Source organism: Gadus morhua, chromosome 3 (genome assembly GCF_902167405.1).
Source record: "Gadus morhua chromosome 3, gadMor3.0, whole genome shotgun sequence".
NCBI classification, from domain to species: Eukaryota; Metazoa; Chordata; class Actinopteri; order Gadiformes; family Gadidae; genus Gadus; species Gadus morhua.
The window spans coordinates 11420174-11437673 of record NC_044050.1 but is presented as its reverse complement, the minus strand read 5'-3'; the positions used below and the strand labels follow the sequence as shown (position 1 = coordinate 11437673).

Sequence of the window (17500 nt, the reverse complement as noted above, 5' to 3'; positions counted from 1 at the left end):
GCCGAGCCGTGGCGTTGCCGCCGGCGACTGGGGCGGCCGCCCCGCAGCACCACCGGGTTGGCGTTGCTGTCCTCGTTGTTGTTGTTGTTGCAGCTGCCGTCCTGCAGGGCCCGGGGGAAGGTCCCGGGCTTGTGGCCCTCGGGGAGGAAGAAGAAGATGACACGCTCCTGCTCCTCCTCCTCCTCCTCCACGGCCGGCGGCTGGCTGGCGACGCTGTCGCCGCGGTTGTTCCTGCGGTTCTGCTCGCTGACCCGGGGGCCGGAGCCGGCCGGGCCGGGGGCCGCCGCCGCCGCCAGGGCCGACTGGGGGGTCGGGGGCGTGGAGCCGGCGGTCCCGGCGGTCTTGGACTGTTGCCGGAGGCTGAAGGGGTCGAAGCCCTCCAGGTACATCCCCCCGCGCTTGGTGGAGCCGGCCGCCGTGCTGTGGCTGCGCGCCCGTGTCACGGGGCTGGGCGTGCTGACGGTGCTGCCGCTGCTGGCCTCCGATTGGCTGCTGCCCGTGCTGCCCGTGCTGCCGTTGCTGTTCTGCGTGGAGTAGGGCACGCCGCGGTTGCGGTTGAGCGTCATGGTCTGCGCCGGGTTGCGGTGGTTGAGGTTTGCGATGTCCACGCAGTTCATGTGGGCCAGCTTCTCGTCGTCCAGCCCCTGCCGCGCCACGGGCCCGCTGATGTCCAGCTTGCCGCCGCTCGGCTTCTTCTTCCTCTTGGAGGAGGAGGAGGAGGAGGAAGAGGCTGAGCGCAGGCGCAGGCTCTCCATCCTCTTGAGGAAGCTCTTGGCTCGGGAGCGCGTGCTCTTACCGCCTCCTCCTCCTCCTCCCCCCCCCAGGCCGTCGTCCTCGGCCCCGCCCCCCGCCCGGTCCAGGCTGCCCAGGCGGCCCGTCCCGCCGCGCGTGTCGAAGGTGAACTGTCCCGTCGGCTCCAGCGGGGACGGCGGCGGCCCCCCGTCCGAGGTGGAGTCCTCGTTGGCGAAGCCCGAGCCGCCGGTGCCGGACGAGGAGCACATGCTCGCCACCGAGCTGGCGCGCGTGGCGCCCGCCGCCGGCGACGCCCGCGCCGGGCCGGCCGATCCGGCGCGGCTCTTGTCGTCGCCGCCCGCCCTGCCGGCGCCGCCGCTCACGCTGCCGCCGCTGTGGATGGAGCCCCCCTCGGGCTGCTCACTGAGGTCCGTCAGCACGCTCTCCGAGCTGTGGCCCTCCCGCAGGGACGCCGGCGTGGTGCCGGCGGCGGCGGCGGCGGCGGAGCAGCTCTGGTCGTGGGGCTGGGAGGAGAACTCCAGGCCGGTGAGGGAGGAGAAGACGTCCAGCTCCTGGTCCAGGCGGGACCAGCGCTTGCTGTCCCGCTGGAAGGTCCAGCGACCGCTGATGGCGCAGGGCTCGTCCTCATCCGAGTCCTCGCTCTGGGGGGAGAGAGAGGGGGGGGGGGGAGAGGTTTAGTGGTTTCTCGGGCCAATGCTTGGGGCTGCTTTCAAACCAAAGTGGGCCGATCAACACTTATTTGGACGCTCTACAATCAAAGTAACCGTTTGATAGGTTCAGTTTAGAGGGGCGAGATGTTAACCTCTCTCAAACACACGCACACACACACACACACGCACGCACGCACACACACACACACACACACACACACACACACACACACACACACACACACACACACACACACACACACACACACACACACACACACACACACACACACACACACACACACACACACACACACATACAGCCCAGTTAATCTGTGTTCAGCTGAGTCCAGGACGTTCTGCCATGACCCCCAGAGTTCACCCTGCAGCCGGCCAGGCTAGGGTCAGCCCCCTCCCCTGACAAACACACGCACACACACACACACACACACACACAAACCGACGCACACTCCCACACACACACATATATACACACACACATAAACACACAAACACACACACACATACACACACAAAGACCACAGCGAGACACAATAACAATAACCCAAAAACATAAGAAATACGTATGTACTTCAGGAAAACAAGTCAAACACCAAAACACACAGCATACACACACACACACACACACACACACACACACACACACACACACACACACACACACACACACACACACACACACACACACATACACACACACACACACATACACACGGTTCAGGGCACAGAGCACGGGAACTCAAGAGACCTAAGAGGTGAGTTCTTCACGGTTAGAGGTGGCGACCAAAGTCCATAAAACCAAACCAAAGACAACACTTTAACGAGGCCCTTCGCCCGCTCCCCTCCTCTTTGATGTGCCGGTCTTCGGTCTTCTGAGGGGGCTGTCTGCAGGACTCTCGTCTAAAAGTGAAATACCCTGAGCCACGGTGCCGTGGTTTAGTGGCTTAAACAAACAGCCCTTCTGCAGTGTAAGGGGGGAGGGGGGGTCGTAATCCTGGCATTAAAAGACAAGGGAGAAAACGCTGCGTCTGGGAGAAATCTTTAAGACCGGTCGGTCGTAAAGGGGGGGTGCGACAAAATCGCGGCCTATTAAGACGTATGTTCACTTGACAGCGGAGAAGTCACGCTCTGATATTCTCTATTGTAAGAACACGGCTTTGTATGCGTGCATGCAGCCAGGGGAATTCGGTGTGCGACTCCGTTTCCAAAGTCTAACCATTCGCGTAATCTGTCCGGGATTCTTCGTTCTCCGAATGGGATTGAGGACATCAATGGCCCGACATTGTGCAAGGTCTTGTGTAAGCCGGAGTGATGTTGCAGATCGGTGATGTTTTTCCCAAACATGTGAATGAAGCAGCACTCTCTTGTATTAGAAAATAGCCAAGCGCGACGGATCTGCCCTTGAGGTACATCAGCCGTCTTTTAATGTCTTCTCAACAAACCACGGCCTTATAATTACTTATCGAGAATCTGTGGTTTCTTTGATTCAATAAAAAGGGGAAATAATAACGAGCCCTACCACACACATTGAAAAAAGGTTTATGGGGACGCGGGAAAGGCTCTGTGCATTTCCTTTTATGGAAGGCCAAAGGTATGAGGAAGTATTTGAGGAGCAGAGCGGGGGGAACACGTTTTGGGTGAGGTAAGTGGCGGGAGGTCCTTAGTGAACGCAGACCCCTTCATTTGAACCTGAAAGCGATCCGACCCCGCCCGGGGGTCCCGTCGCCACAAAGCCGTCGATGGGGAATACAGCACCGTCGAGATGAGAGGAAACTGCTCTACCCTGTGGCCCTTAGTCAGGTTTGGCACTCAGATATACAAGGTGGGGGAAGAGGGACGCTTTGGGTGGGATGTGTGTGTGTTCTAATGTGTAATGAACATTATGCCTAAACAACCCACTTACTTATTTTATGCGTGTGCCTACGTGTGTGTTTGTGTGTGTTTGTGTGTTTTTGTGTGTGTGTGTGTGTGTGTGTGTGTGTGTGTGTGCTCTTTCGTTTTAGGACAATATACGTACTTTAACATCTTCGCTTTTTTATTTAATGTGTGTGCCAACATTTGTGTTTGTGTGTGTGTGTTTGTGTGCTCTTACGTTTTATGAGCAATATGCCTGAACAACCTCACGTTGTTATTAGATGTGTGTGCCTACGTGTGTGTTTGCACTATGTGGGTGTATTTGTGTGAGTATGAATGTTTGTTTTGGTGGTTCTTGCAACAGCTCCAATAAAAATTGAGGCATAGAGTGCGATTTAAAGCCCAAATCACTGTTAAACATTAAATTGGTACAAAGTAGACAAATTCATTTAAAATATAAGTACATGGCTGTGAATATGTATGCGTGTGAGTGTTTGAGAATGTGTGTGTGTGTTTGTGTGTGTGTGTCTGTGTGTGTGTGTGTGTGTGTGTGTGTGTGGGTGTTGGCTTGCGCAAGGCCACTTACTCTCTTTCTCTGTGGCGTTATCTCTAGTCTCATGAGAGCACATTTGTTGAGGGTATTCAGCCTCCTGTGAACACAAACACACACACACACACACACACACACACACACAAGTTAAAAACAAGCCTTTAGACAATCACATATTTCAACCGGAGACCTTTTTAACCCCTACCACAGCTAACATAAGAGCGACAGGAAACAGGAAGGAGGGAAGGAGGAAAGAGGTGACAGAGAGAAAGAAAGAATAGAGGCTCGGAAGGAGAAGAGAGGGGAGAGAAAAGAGGTAGTAATGAGCTGGTGAGTGAAGGAGCCCAAACATAAGACGGAAAGACAGAGAGAGAAACACACACACAAAGAGAGAGAGAGAGAGAGAGAGAGAGAGAGAGAGAGAGAGAGAGAGAGAGAGAGAGAGAGGGAGAGAGAGAGAGAGGGAGAGAGAGAGAGAGAGAGAGAGTGAGAGAGAGAGAGAGAGAGAGGGAGAGAGAGTAGGAGAGGGAGAAGAAGAGGGAGGGAGGGTGGAGGAGCACAGAAGGGTCACCCTGCGTCTCACAAGAATAACCAGTGGGGAACTTGTGGGAGGGTTGGGACTTAAAACATGACTCGAGGGAGAAGAGAGAGCAAGAGAGGGAGGAGGAAAATGAACAACAAAGTAGAATTGGGAAGAGAAGAGGCAAACCGAGAGAGAGAAAGTGAGAGAGAAAGAGGGGAGAAATAAAAGGCACCGGAAGAGGCAAAGAGAAGTAGAGAGAGAGAGAGAGGGAGGAGGAAAAGGAAGAGTGGTGGACTGGGGCAAAGAGAACTGCTGGGGGAGCAGCTTACCCCCCCCCCCCTCTCCTCCTCCAGCCACCTGGCGGGGAGGGGCGCTGGGCGGAGATGGGGGGGTGGGGGTTCTCCCTCTGGAGGGCAGATCGTGTGACAACAATGGGGGGGGGGGGGGGGCGGGGGGAGGCATGGAAGGATGGAAGAGGGAACTTGTGCTGTGGAGGGAGGGGATGGGGGGGGGGGGGGGGGGGGGGGGGTCTGGCTTGGCAGGAGACGAGACGGGGTGGTGGGATGATGTCTTCCAGATGTGCGAAGGGGGAGACCCCTGCTGTGGTCTACAGCTGGAGCCTGATAAAGGAGCCCAGTCCATTAAATAGTCATTATAGACTGGCTGCTTGGAGCCTGGGCCATAGGCCACAACACACAAACGGACCCAGGGACCACTCATGGCTTACCCCTCCCCCCCAACCCCCCTCCCCTCACACACGCCCCACCAATACCAATAGGGGTTTTCGCGTTTTGGCAGTTGATGTGTAACTTTACAATGTGCCGAACACAACTCATCCCTTTCGATTTGGTTGGAAATGTATTTTCATTATGACTGCATTAAATTTATACTGCTGAATCAAACCCGGGTGGAGTTTCTATGGTAGGTTATGATGTGTTTATATCCCTTTACCCTCCAATGGCTGAGCTGTTAATGGGATTTGACTGACTATTGTTCACATTTATAGTTTTAATGGTAATACTGATTAATAAATAATATATATTTATTTATATGTGTGTGTTGTTATCACATAATGAAGCACAGCCGAGGTCCAATTGAAGGAAATCCTTTTCCGTTTGTCACTAAAATAGTGCTTGACTGGACCTCTGAGCAATTAATCGGTACGAGAAGAGGGGAGTTTTCAGAACCTTCAGAGGTATTCAACCCATATCGACTCCCCAAACCACAGCAACATGAGTCGTTGCATTAGACTGTGTGTGTGTGAGAGAGATAGTGTGTGTACATTCTTGTGTGTAAATGTGAGATTCTGTGTTTTTATGTCCGTGTCTGGGTGTTTTTGAGAGTGTGCGTGTGTGAGTGTGTCTGTGTGTTTAAATGTGAGATTCTGTGTTTTTATCTAAGTGTCTGAGTGTTTTTGAAGTTGTATGTGTGTGTGTGTGTGTGAGTGTGTGTTTTTGTCTTTGTGTGTAAATATGAGATTCTGTGTCTGTATGCGAGTTTGTGTGGGTGTTTTTTACAACATATGTGTGTCTATGTGTGTGAGTGTGTGTGTGTCTGTATAAATGTGAGATTGTTTTGGTGTGTCTGTGTGTGTGTGTAAAAAGGCTCAGATGGATCTGAGCCTCTTATCTTCTTCCTCTTTCATTGGATCAGAAAATCTGGATCACGCCCCACTTTGAAGCTCAGCCAGCATGGAGTCATTTGAGGGAAAATCAGGAGATAACGAAAAAGGAAAACTAAGAGAGAAGAAATATAAGGTGAAAAGAACAACCCATACATGGAGAGCCAGAGAGAGAGAGAGAGAGAGAGAGAGAGAGAGAGAGAGAGAGAGAGAGAGAGAGAGAGAGAGCGAGAGAGAGAGAGAGAGAGAGAGAGAGAGAGAGAGAGAGAGAGAGAGAGAGAGAGAGAGAGAGAGAGAGAGAGAGAGAGAGAGGGAGATAAAGAAATCGAGATGGAAACAAAGAGGCGGAGACAGTGGTAGAAAAAGACAGAGAGAGATAGAGAGAGGGAGAGAGAGAGGGAGGTTTTGTTCGGAGGCTCACCTGCAGAGCGCCTCGATGGCGTCTCGGTCCAGGAAGTCGTGATCTCTGGTGACGGAGGAGATGTCGATCGGGAACTGGGCGTCTGGACCAATAACGTGGTAGAGAGACACAGGAACAGACAGGGAAAGAGAGAGAGAGAGAGAGAGAGAGAGAGAGAGAGAGAGAGAGAGAGAGAGAGAGAGAGAGAGAGAGAGAGAGAGCGAGAGAGAGAGAGAGAGAGAGAGAGAGAGAGAGAGAGAGAGAGAGAGAGAGAGAGAGAGAGAGAGAGAGAGAGAGAGACAGAGAGAGAGAGAGAGAGAGAGAGAGAGAGAGAGAGAGAGGGAGAGAGGGAGAGACAGACAGACAGAGAGAAAGACAGACAGACAGACAGACAGACAGACAGACAGACAGACCGACAGACAGACAGACAGACAACGCAAGATTAACAAGATCATATTCCTATCACCGATAAGATCCCTGTGCTTAGATATAGCTTAAGATACCCTCCCCCCCCCCACTCACCAACCTCCCCCTCCCTCTCAGCCTCCCCCACCCTCTCAATATGAATGGGGTCCTCCACCCTTCCCCCCCTGCCCCCACCCAGCCCAGTTGCACAGCTAGGAGAGGAAGTAGCGTCTTAGCAGGCCAAACAAACACAGCTGCAGCTTGCTTTTAGACCTCTGTGGAGGGGTGGAGAAGGTGAGGGGGGGGGGAGGTGAGGGGTGGGGTGAAGTGGGGTAAGGGTTAGATGGGGGCGAGGGGGGGTCGATGGAGGAATGGCACTAAACACTCAGGCCTTCCAAACTGATGCTGTTTCCTCTTTGTTTTCGACCTCTTTATATTACCGCCACTACGCCACTACCACAGTTGTCCGTGGTAGTTCTTACATTTCTACAAACTTAAATTATAATCAGCAACATTTCTTCAACTGTTACAGTATAAGTACTTCTTAACATGGTACATTCTAATATATTCGAAACAAATTCAAGTTGCTTGGGGAAAAAAACATCTGCCATTGAGTTAATAATACCAAGTAGTCAACTGCATTGTATGTTTACAGTGAGTAATACTGCTCTTCCACAGGGAATGTTACGATTCCTACTTCTTAACAGCAGGAATGAGCGGTTCTATCGCCAGGATCTGTGATCTCTAGGTGAATGCAGGTGGCGTGCCCACCGCTTTGAGTCTCGCAATGTGATGAGTCAACCGCGTTCTGATAGCCACAGGCCTCGGTGGTGCGTCGGCAGCGATAAGACCCTGACCACCCACCAGTCAGAGGGGAGACACGCACCTCGGCAGTACTGTACTGAGTGATCCACGGGGCTATCTTTGTGAGCTTATCCTCCCTGAACCTGACCACACAACAGACACAGGGGTGTGGGTGGGGGGTGAGGGGCGGGGGGGGGGGGGATCAATTGTCTTTTGGATACAAGGGAAGAAAAGGGGAGAGAGAAAAAACTTCACGATGAGTCTGTGTTCAAATTCCATAGCTGGCTGTGACTAAGCTGGCAGCAGATCTGGATAAATGGGGGTTTCAGAGTGTGTTTGAATGTGAGTGTGTGTGGTATGCTGTCTTAGCTTTATCCCCCCCCCGTCTAAGGGAAAAAAGAAAGGGAAGGAATAGAAACGCTGAAGACCTAACTCTGGCACAGCCAGCTAGGTTCTCTGGGAATAGAACCAGCAACATTTAGAGGGCGGGCTGCCCGTGGCCCCAATCAGACAAAGGGCATTTTGCAACCTGAAAATATGCAGTGCGCAGCTCACTGCCTTTTTCTTTAAGTTTCTGCCTACAGTAAAAAAAAAAATAAAAAAAAAAGAAGCAGCTCGCTTGGTCTTTTCCCACAAGGGGCTCAGCAAGGCAGAAGCGGTGAGGAAAAAACACTGCACTGTCATTGGAAACACTTTAAAAAGCCGCCCGAGGCTACTAAAACTCAGTGTCTGATGGGGGCCCGTGGTTGTATAAATACTGTGCATATTGCACTATAGAGGGGCAAGTCACTCTCTAGTCTAAGGTACGGTTAACTGTGTTCGGTCAATGTTCATTTGAAAGTGGAGGAAGAGGTGGAGCATTGTCCCTGTACAGATTCTGGCTGTGGGTTTTACTTTAAAACTAGTAAGTTCTTGTTTGGTGTGTGTGTTTATCTAGTGTGAGCTGTGGTCAGGATTATGAAGAGGGATTTAGTTGTTTATCTACCTGCTCAGTGAAGTAATGCATTGACGCCAAGTGTCAACTCCTACCTTACTCCTCAGGAATGTCCTGGAGTGTGTGTGTGTGTGTGTGTGTGTGTGTGTGTGTGTGTGTGTGTGTGTGTGTGTGTGTGTGTGTGTGTGTGTGTGTGTGTGTGTGTGTGTGTGTGTGTGTGTTTGTTTGTCTGTGTATCTCAAGGTTTTGAAAATTATTTTACAGAACAATTCTCAACAATCTCAACAATTTATCCCGTCTGAAGGAACTATAATGAAATACATGATAACTATCACTATCATGTATTTCTTTGGCTACTGGTGACTGTAAAGCAGTCCATGTGTTTAATTTGGAAACCTTTGCAACGACACAGCAACATAAGCAATCCACTGTATTAACACCTCCATGAGAACCAAACGCTGTGACTCTGGGATAATTTCTCACCGTGTTAGATTATAAGTAATACTTGTTCAAACGCGCTACAGTGTTAGATTAGATAAAGTGCATACCAAGGGAGAATTATAATCTCCAGGAAAAGCAGGACACCATACATTGAAATAAGAGGGCAGATAAAACTAAATTTATATCTAATTCTTCAACAGAGAAGAATCACTTCAACGTCCCTAGTGCTTCATGGAATGAAGGGGCTCTGATAGAAGTCTGATGGGAGCATGATCGGGAAAGGTCTCATAGGAGCATGAGGGGGGTTCTGTATTGAGTCTGATGAGAGTATGATGGGGGGGGTCTCATAGGATTATGATGGGGGGTCTGTATGGAGTCTGACGTGAGTATGATGGCGGAGATCCAATAGGAGAATCATTGGGGCTCTGATAGGAGTCTTATGTTGGTGGTGTGATCACGTTGGGGGTCCATACCTTCATAGAGCTGTGCGTACTGGGGGAACCCTGCAGCCCTCAGCCAGGTACACGCCTCCTTGGCTTCTATTTCTGCAGATACGGGAGACAGACAGAGAGGGGGTGAGGCCATGTGGGACACAAGATTTATCACTTCATCAGGACATCTGTCGGGCCGGTGGGAGGGAAAGAGAGTGAAATACATCCCAACATAACCTCAAACATCTTGAAAATAGATATACACAGCTACTATAAATCTGAAAGTAGATCAAACATATGATCAAGTCTAACAGCAAAAGATGTACAGCAGACAATTGATTTGCTTTCCAGACATGAACCCTTTCACCTTTTTTAGCCATCTCTCTCGCCTCTCAAATGATGCACACGACACACACACACACACACACACACACACACACACACACACACACACACACACACACACACACACACACACACACACACACACACACACACACACACACACACACACACACACACACACACACACAGCCCAGTAAAGCTCAGATTCAAAAGCACCCTTTACGCAATTTGTGAAAATAGGCACCCCAGCACACACACAAACACAAACGCATACACACAAACACTTCTTTAACACACACGCAGAAACACTTCTTTAACACACACACATGACTGTCCGGACACTGAGAAGTGTCCAGCATCTCATTTACAGTGTGTTGACATATTGTCAAGGGCTGACTGACAGCCCCCTCCCCTCCTTTGGCAGGGGGTGTGACATTTGGGCTTGTTCTGCTAAGTACCCAGAGTGGAGGCTAGGGTTTACTGTGTGTGTGTGTGTGTATTGGAGTGGGGGTCCTCCCTATTATCTGCAGAAGCTCTTTAGATCGTATATGCCAAATGGCAGCCGATGATGGGCTCTTCTGATTGGCTAATGCTCCACAGACACAAGTTTGGACAACCGAGACGGCAGACGTAGACTCCCCCCCCCCCCCCTCCATCACCGGCTTCTGATCCCGAAGGAGTGTCTGACTTTACGGTGGGAGAACATCAAGTATGGTACTAGCTCCATAATGAGAATGAACTGCTGCTACGGAAGCTACGTAGTTCTAGACATCCTTAAAGACCCTGTTTACAGAAGGTGTGAACAGTGTAAGTGCAAACGTTGCAGACAAACTCAAGTTTACACAAGTTGACCTCAAATACTGCGGTTGAATCCTGGGTGCAATCTTTGCTATCGCCGATTACCACGTGTTTATATCCCTTTTCCCTTCGAGTGGGAGAGTCTGCGTCTGAGTGTGATTTCACTAATTATTGGTTAAGGGATGCAGATGGTTAGCTCCCTCCTTAGTACAGCAAGAGAGAGATAGAAAGAGAGAGAGAGAGAGAGAGAGAGAGAGAGAGAGAGAGAGAGAGAGAGAGAGAGAGAGAGAGAGAGAGAGAGAGAGAGAGAGAGAGAGAGAGAGAGAGAGAGAGAGAGAGAGAGAAAGGTTCCACCTCATTTCAGAGCTAAATGGAATGGCTCCCATTTCTAACTTTGGCACAAGGACACACGAAAGCAGAAAAAAAGCAGCGTGTAGTGACCACAGAAGGAGGACCACAAATTGATTTTGTTTGGTTTGAACACAAGACAGACAGAAAGAGAGGAAGAAGGAACGATAAAGAGACAGCAAGACAAGGAAACGATAGAAAAAGAGCGAAGAAATAACAAGACGGATAGGAGAAGGGCAGATGACGGATCAAATGCTAAACCTTGATGATCAAGCGACCAGGTACCAGACTCTCAGCGAGGGAGAGACACGGAGAGAGGCAAGAAGAAACAAACCAGGCGGCGGCCCTTAGAGGGTCCCAGAGTCTGAGCTTGAAGCGTACACAAGCATTTACATACCAACAACAAGCCCAGACGGCAGACACAGCTCTGGCAACAAGGTGTGACGCGAGCAAGACACAGTTCTCCCTCCCCAGCGCGCCAGGAATTCCTCGAGCCAGCCCGGTGACACCAGCATGTAAACGGGTGTCAAACAGCATTAACAGACATGTTTTACAGCTCATTTGTGTTACAATAGAGGCCAGCTTCTCTCTCTCTCTCTCTTGACTGGCTGAGAATTCCATAGGTTTTCTGCGGTGGTGTTTGCTGGGGCCAGTACCGGTACAGAGTAAATTGTGAATGAAAGAACACCTAACATTCTTGGGGGCCGGCATGTTGCATGGGGTTGTGGGATGCGTACGCATGCATGTGTGTGTGTGTGTGTGTGTGTGTGTGTGTGTGTGTGTGTGTGTGTGTGTGTGTGTGTGTCTGTGTGTGTGTGTGTGTGTGTGTGTGTGTGTGTGTGTGTGTGTGTGTGTGTGTGTGTGTGCGTGTGTGTGTGTGCGTTTGCAAAGGCCAAACTCATGCTTAAGCGCAAACCAATAAGGAGACATTTGAACAATTGTAATGAATATCAAAGACAAGCTGACATGGACCTCCCTGCCCACCCAACACAAATCAAAGACGAGCACTGGGGTATGCTATGGTTTAAAGCCAGGATTAGTTGGAGAAGTGGTCCAGTTCAGCTACCTATTTCTTAAAATGTATGTTACCCTGTTACAGCTATGAGAATTACTTATGGCTGGTGACCCCGAATATTGTATGAAAGTATGATAATATAATACTAAATAATAGTCATTAAATATATATTCTAAGGTGATGCGAGTTCTCTACTCATATTACACACTCAAAATATGTTTCTGTCTTTTGTTTGCCTGCAGGAAGCGGACAGGGGCATCTCGCACAAACAACCTAACAATAGAACGCCAAGCTTACACACACACACACACACAGACACACACACACACACACACACACACACACACACACACACACACACACACACACACACACACACACACACACACACACACACACACACACACACACACACACACAGAGAATGCATCAACAATGCATACATCTGGGCTGGTACAAAAAAAAAAAAAAAATTTCCGTTGCATTCTTATGGTGAGACAGAAAAGAGTCTGAATTAAATAAGATAAAATAATTGAACATAGACCATTTCACTTCGTCGCCCTGATGCTTGCCCTCACCATTCTGGGTTTTAAAGGGTGTGCATCCTTTATATTCTGCACTTTCACACCATTCCACCCAATATTCCTCATCCCTAGCCAGGCAACTACCTCACTTCCTCTTCCTGCTTCCCTCACAGGAAGAGACAACCTCCCTCTCTGAGACCACCCGGCCCCTGAAGAAGCCCCACCCTGGCTTGTCTTGGGGCCCGGAGAATCGGCGGGGAGCCGGCCAAGGCAAACAACGTCTCCGGCGATTGTGTGTACCTAGCTAACGTCGTCGTAGCGGCAGGACACAATGAGACTCACCGCAATATTGAAGCACTTGTCAGTTGGCTAGGCCGGCTTTTCTCCCACCCCCTTCTGTTGGCTAGCGATTAAAGAAGGAGGGACTTTGAGTAACATCAGTTCCTCCTCTGGTCCGAGGTCGTGGTGTGTCACACTGACATGCTGTTCATTGCTTTTGAAAACGCCAGCTACTGCTATGCCGCAACACATTCCTCCCGTACATCTGGTTATCTTGTAATTAGGTGCCTCACTGTTTGGAGCACAAACCGATGCTCCAACGTCCTCAAAAAGATCTTCAGCTAAACCAGAAATAACAGAAAAGACTGCCCTGTGCTCTCTCTCTCTCTGCTGTTTTATCCCCCAATGACTTTAGACGCAAAACAGTGGGAGGTTGACCCAGCATGGACATTCCAGCAGCATCTGTGCTCTCACACACACACACACACACACACACACACGCACGCACGCACGCACGCACGCACGCACGCACGCACGCACAAACACACACACACACACACACACACACACACACACACACACACACACACACACACACACACACACACACACACACACACACACACACACACACAGAAAATGCTTGTGTATGTATAAACACTGAACACTTTATCTTTAACCCTATCCCTTTCTCCGAATTAACTCTTATTCTCTGTTGTTTAATAGTGCTGAAGAGACAAAACTACGGAGAGACAAAACTACATTTCTCTGTTCATGCACACACAACTCAAGACAGATACACATGAAATACCAACACATGCCACATACAGGCACACACTACATACAGAAACAAACATCACATACAGAAACAGACATCTCATACAGACACACACTACATACAGAAACAAACATCACATACAGAAACAGACATCTCATACAGACACATACTACATACAGAAACACACATCCCATGCAGTCACACACTACATCCAGCCACACATATCACAATTCAGACACGCACGTGTGCCCCCGGTAGAACAGTCATTTGAATTTGAGGTTTCAGAAGCACACGTGAAGGTAAAACTATAAAATGCCAGAGCGGCTACTCCAGTCCCATGATGAGCGGACCGAAACACATCCAGGTCCCCGGGTCTCTGTCTGTAAAACAATGTTTTATGGCTTCAACAGTTATCGAGGAAACAGTTCTCATAAGATCTCAGGGGGGTTCCCAAACTGCTGTAACGACATTGGGGCATTATATTTGCCTTGGCTGATATGAACAGACTGACGGAAACCCTTGAGGTGCGAATACGTGTGTGTGAGATTGTATGAGTGTGTTACCTGGTCCAGGCAGTGTTTGTGTGTGTGTGTGTGTGTGTGTCCGGGTCCAGGCATTGTGTTTGTACAGGTGTGTATGTGGGTGTGTGTGCGTGTGAGCATGTATGTGTTCTGGTCCAGGCAATGTGTGTCTGTGTGTGTGTGTGTGTCTGTGTGTGTGTGTGTGTGTCAGTGTGTGCTCGATGTGTGTCAAGGCTGATTTTACAGCGGTGAAAGACAGCCGTATGGAGAGTAGAGAGAGGGAGCAGCACCGAGGAGAGCGTAATCCTAATAGAGATCTCAGACGGATCACAAGGGGCGGGGGTTTATTTTGGAATGCAGCCAAAATTGAACTGCTTGCAGGGGAGGGGGGGGGGGGGGTCGGGGTTGGACCTAATCCTAACCCCCTATGTCCACTGTTCAGATCTAAAATTACCCCCCAAAAAAGCACCCTGTGGTCTTTCTCTCATCTCTCTCTCAGTTCAACTCTGCTCTCCCCTTCTCCCTCTCTCTCCCTCCTTCTCTCTTGATTTTCCTTCCCATCCTTCTTCTCAGTTCAACTCTGCTCCCTCCTTCTTCCTCCCCTCTTTTCTCTCACCCTCCCTCTACTCTCCGTTCAACTCCGCTCCCCCCTTCTCCCTCTTTCTCTCTATCCATCCCTCTACTCTAATTTAAACTCGGCTCCCCCCCTCGCTCGCTCTCTCTCTTTCTCTCCATCCTTCCCTCTCTTTCGCTCTCCTACTTCTTCCCTCTACTCTCAGTTCAACTCCACTCCCCCCTCGTCTCTCTCTCTCTCTCTCTCTCTCTCTCTCGCGCTCTCTCTTCCTGTGACAGGAAGTTCTCACAATCGGCGGCCAGAGTTCCCCTCCAGCGCGGCGGAGGCAGGTTGTGGTCTGGCCTGGGTGCCGGCGGCTCCCGGGTCCACGTGGGCGTGGGTTGAGCCGGCTCGTGCAAACAAAGCAATCTGCCCCTCACCTCAAAGACTCTCGGCTCCGTATACGGCAGGCCGGAGGTCAGCGATCTCAATACAACGAATGAAGGCTTTGAAGTCCTCCGATTAGGGCCGACTCACCAACCATCGGGTTCCCCCGTTATCAGGGTTTATCTTATCCGTATTTACCGGCGGGACGGGGGGGGGGGGGGGAGGGGTCTGGGAGTGTCGGCTGTCAAACAGTGTAACAAGCCCCATCAGAAGGTTCTTATCACCTCCAGCGTGGCGCCCTCTGCGTCTCAAGGGGCCGCCGAGTGTGGCGCCCAGACAGGTGAGAAGGAGAGCTGAAAGCAGCTCCTGGGGCCGATGGCGGTCCGGACAAGAGAACCGCTAAGGTCGCGGTCTGCACCTAGCATATCGTCGTCTCCGTGGCGACAGGGGATGGGGCGGAGGAGGCTGGTCGGAGTGAGTCCCACGGAGGAATGTCAACACGGCTTGGTTTTAGGGGGTGTCGGGTGGTGGGCTCATCTGCCCTTCCTCCATGGTCTTCACGGAGGAGCAACGTGAGACGGTCGGGGCCAGAACAACCAGAACACCGCCATCTGGCTGGTTGAGGGATCCAATCCCCCAAGGACCCACACAACACACACACACATACATACACACAGGCTCACACAGACCAGAGGATAGTTATAATGAACCATGCCGTTCCATAGGACCACGCCACATACCCACCACCTGTCAGCCGACACACACACACACAGGCCGCCATGCAAGAGTGACAGCGTAGAAAAAGAAAGAGATGGAAACTGAGAGGGAGAAAGAGGGACAGTGAGAAACAAGGAGAGACAGTGAGAAAGAGAAAAAGAAAAAGAAAAACGAGATAGAGAAATCAAGAGAGATATAAAGAGAAAGAGAGACCAAGAGAGATGTAAAGAAAGAAATAAAGAGAGAGAGGGAGACCAAGAGAGATATAAAGAGAGAGAGAGAGAGAGAGAGAGAGAGAGAGAGAGAGAGAGAGAGAGAGAGAGAGAGAGAGAGAGAGAGAGAGAGAGAGAGAGAGAGAAAGAAAGAGAGAGAGAGAGAGAGAGAGAGAGACAGCTGGCCCAGATGGATCAACGCAGGGCTAACTCAAAAGGTCTCCCAGCTCCCCTGATGACAGATTTATGGTCTCTCAGAGCTCCACCACTCCTCAGATCAGGTGACCAGAACCACGGCCCTCTTCACCCCTACGGCCCTCCACCCTGACCCATCAGGAGGGGGTGGGGGAACCGGTCCTGTCCCCCGCAACCATCAAACCAACGATAGACAGTGACAATGATAACCCGGCTGCGTGCTGATCAACATCAAGTCAAAGTTGCGGCCAGGGGAAAAAAAGGATGGGTTGAGAGCACAAACACTGAGATACCTGGGTTTCTTCAGAGGACAGGGTGTGTGTGTGTGTGTGTGTGTGTGTGTGTGTGTGTGTGTGTGTGTGTGTGTGTGTGTGTGTGTGTGTGTGTGTGTGTGTGTGTGTGTGTGTGTGTGTGTGTGTGTGTGTGTGTGTGTGCGCGCGTGTGTGTGTGTGTGTTTGACTGTGAATATAAATCCTTCAGATAAGGCCCCAGCATACATCCTGTTTGACAAAAGAAGCGCAGATGGATGCTGCAGCAAAGGCCAGACCCTCCAGCCAATGCATGGCAGGAAGACAGACAGGAAGTCGGTGTTATGGTCGGTTTACTTTTTTGAAAAAGAGAAATTAACGGTGGAAATAAAGTTTAAACCATAAGAAGCAATTGGTATATACAAGTCCCTGGTTATACTGCTGCTCGTTGGCCGAGCCAGCTGAATATTGGCTGGTCTTAAAGGACATTAAAGCAGGGGGTAACTAGTCCCTCTAAAACCTACGGAGGCAAGGTTTCCCTCGGGCAAACAGCCGAGGGTAAAGAAAATTTTCACGTTTCGTCTCCCAAAGTCGTCTTTAAAATAAGGCCGCATTGAGCACTCAACAGACGCTGCTCCTCTCAAAAGGTCCGGGCAAAAGGGCATCGAGTCCCTCTGACTAAACGCAGCCTTTGAGAGCGCAGGAGCAGGCGTTGTAAAAACATAAAACCGCAAACGCATAGGCAACGGTATTGCACTTAGTTGACCCACAGTTATAAATGTGCAATACATCCACCACATGGAGATGGGAGAAGAAAGCCCAAACCAGGTTTTTTTCCACTTATCCCCGTCCCCTGGGAGCAGTGTCCGCTCTCCACAGAGGGTTGTCTGACAGCCCGCAGCGATGCTGCGCTCACCAGATCTCCTTCAGATTGAGTTCGCATAGCGGACAGGATTCAGAAAAACTACCCTAAGATTTTAATAAACTCGACCTCATTAATCACCAACTTCAGCACTCCCGATACGGGCAGACGTGCTTTCGGTATCCGTTAGTTGAATGTGCGTTACAATTATTTTTTTATGAATAGATATGATATTCAATTGGGTTTCTACTTACGAGTAAGTATCATTTCGGATGCCTGGGATCTCGAGCGGGTTAAGAATATACTCCCGTGTTGCGCTCTTGGATGCGAC

General features: G+C 50.4%; 1 protein-coding gene across 3 annotated transcripts in view; it reads right to left on the bottom strand.

Moving 5' to 3' along the window:
* The window catches only part of dlc1 (DLC1 Rho GTPase activating protein), a 100629-nt gene that overhangs the window by 15974 nt on the left and 67155 nt on the right, over positions 1 to 17500 (bottom strand). For 2 of the 3 annotated variants that reach the window (XM_030351122.1, XM_030351125.1), the window contains 4 exons: positions 9430 to 9501; positions 6394 to 6475; positions 3865 to 3928; positions 1 to 1394 (listed from right to left, as the gene is read on the bottom strand). The exon at positions 1 to 1394 is cut by the window's left edge and continues 399 nt beyond it. In XM_030351122.1, the coding sequence (XP_030206982.1) occupies positions 1 to 1394; positions 3865 to 3928; positions 6394 to 6475; positions 9430 to 9501 (1612 nt within the window). Of the gene's footprint in view, positions 1395 to 3864; positions 3929 to 6393; positions 6476 to 9429; positions 9502 to 17423 lie in introns of all 3 variants that reach the window. The other variant, XM_030351123.1, reaches the window with a different exon arrangement.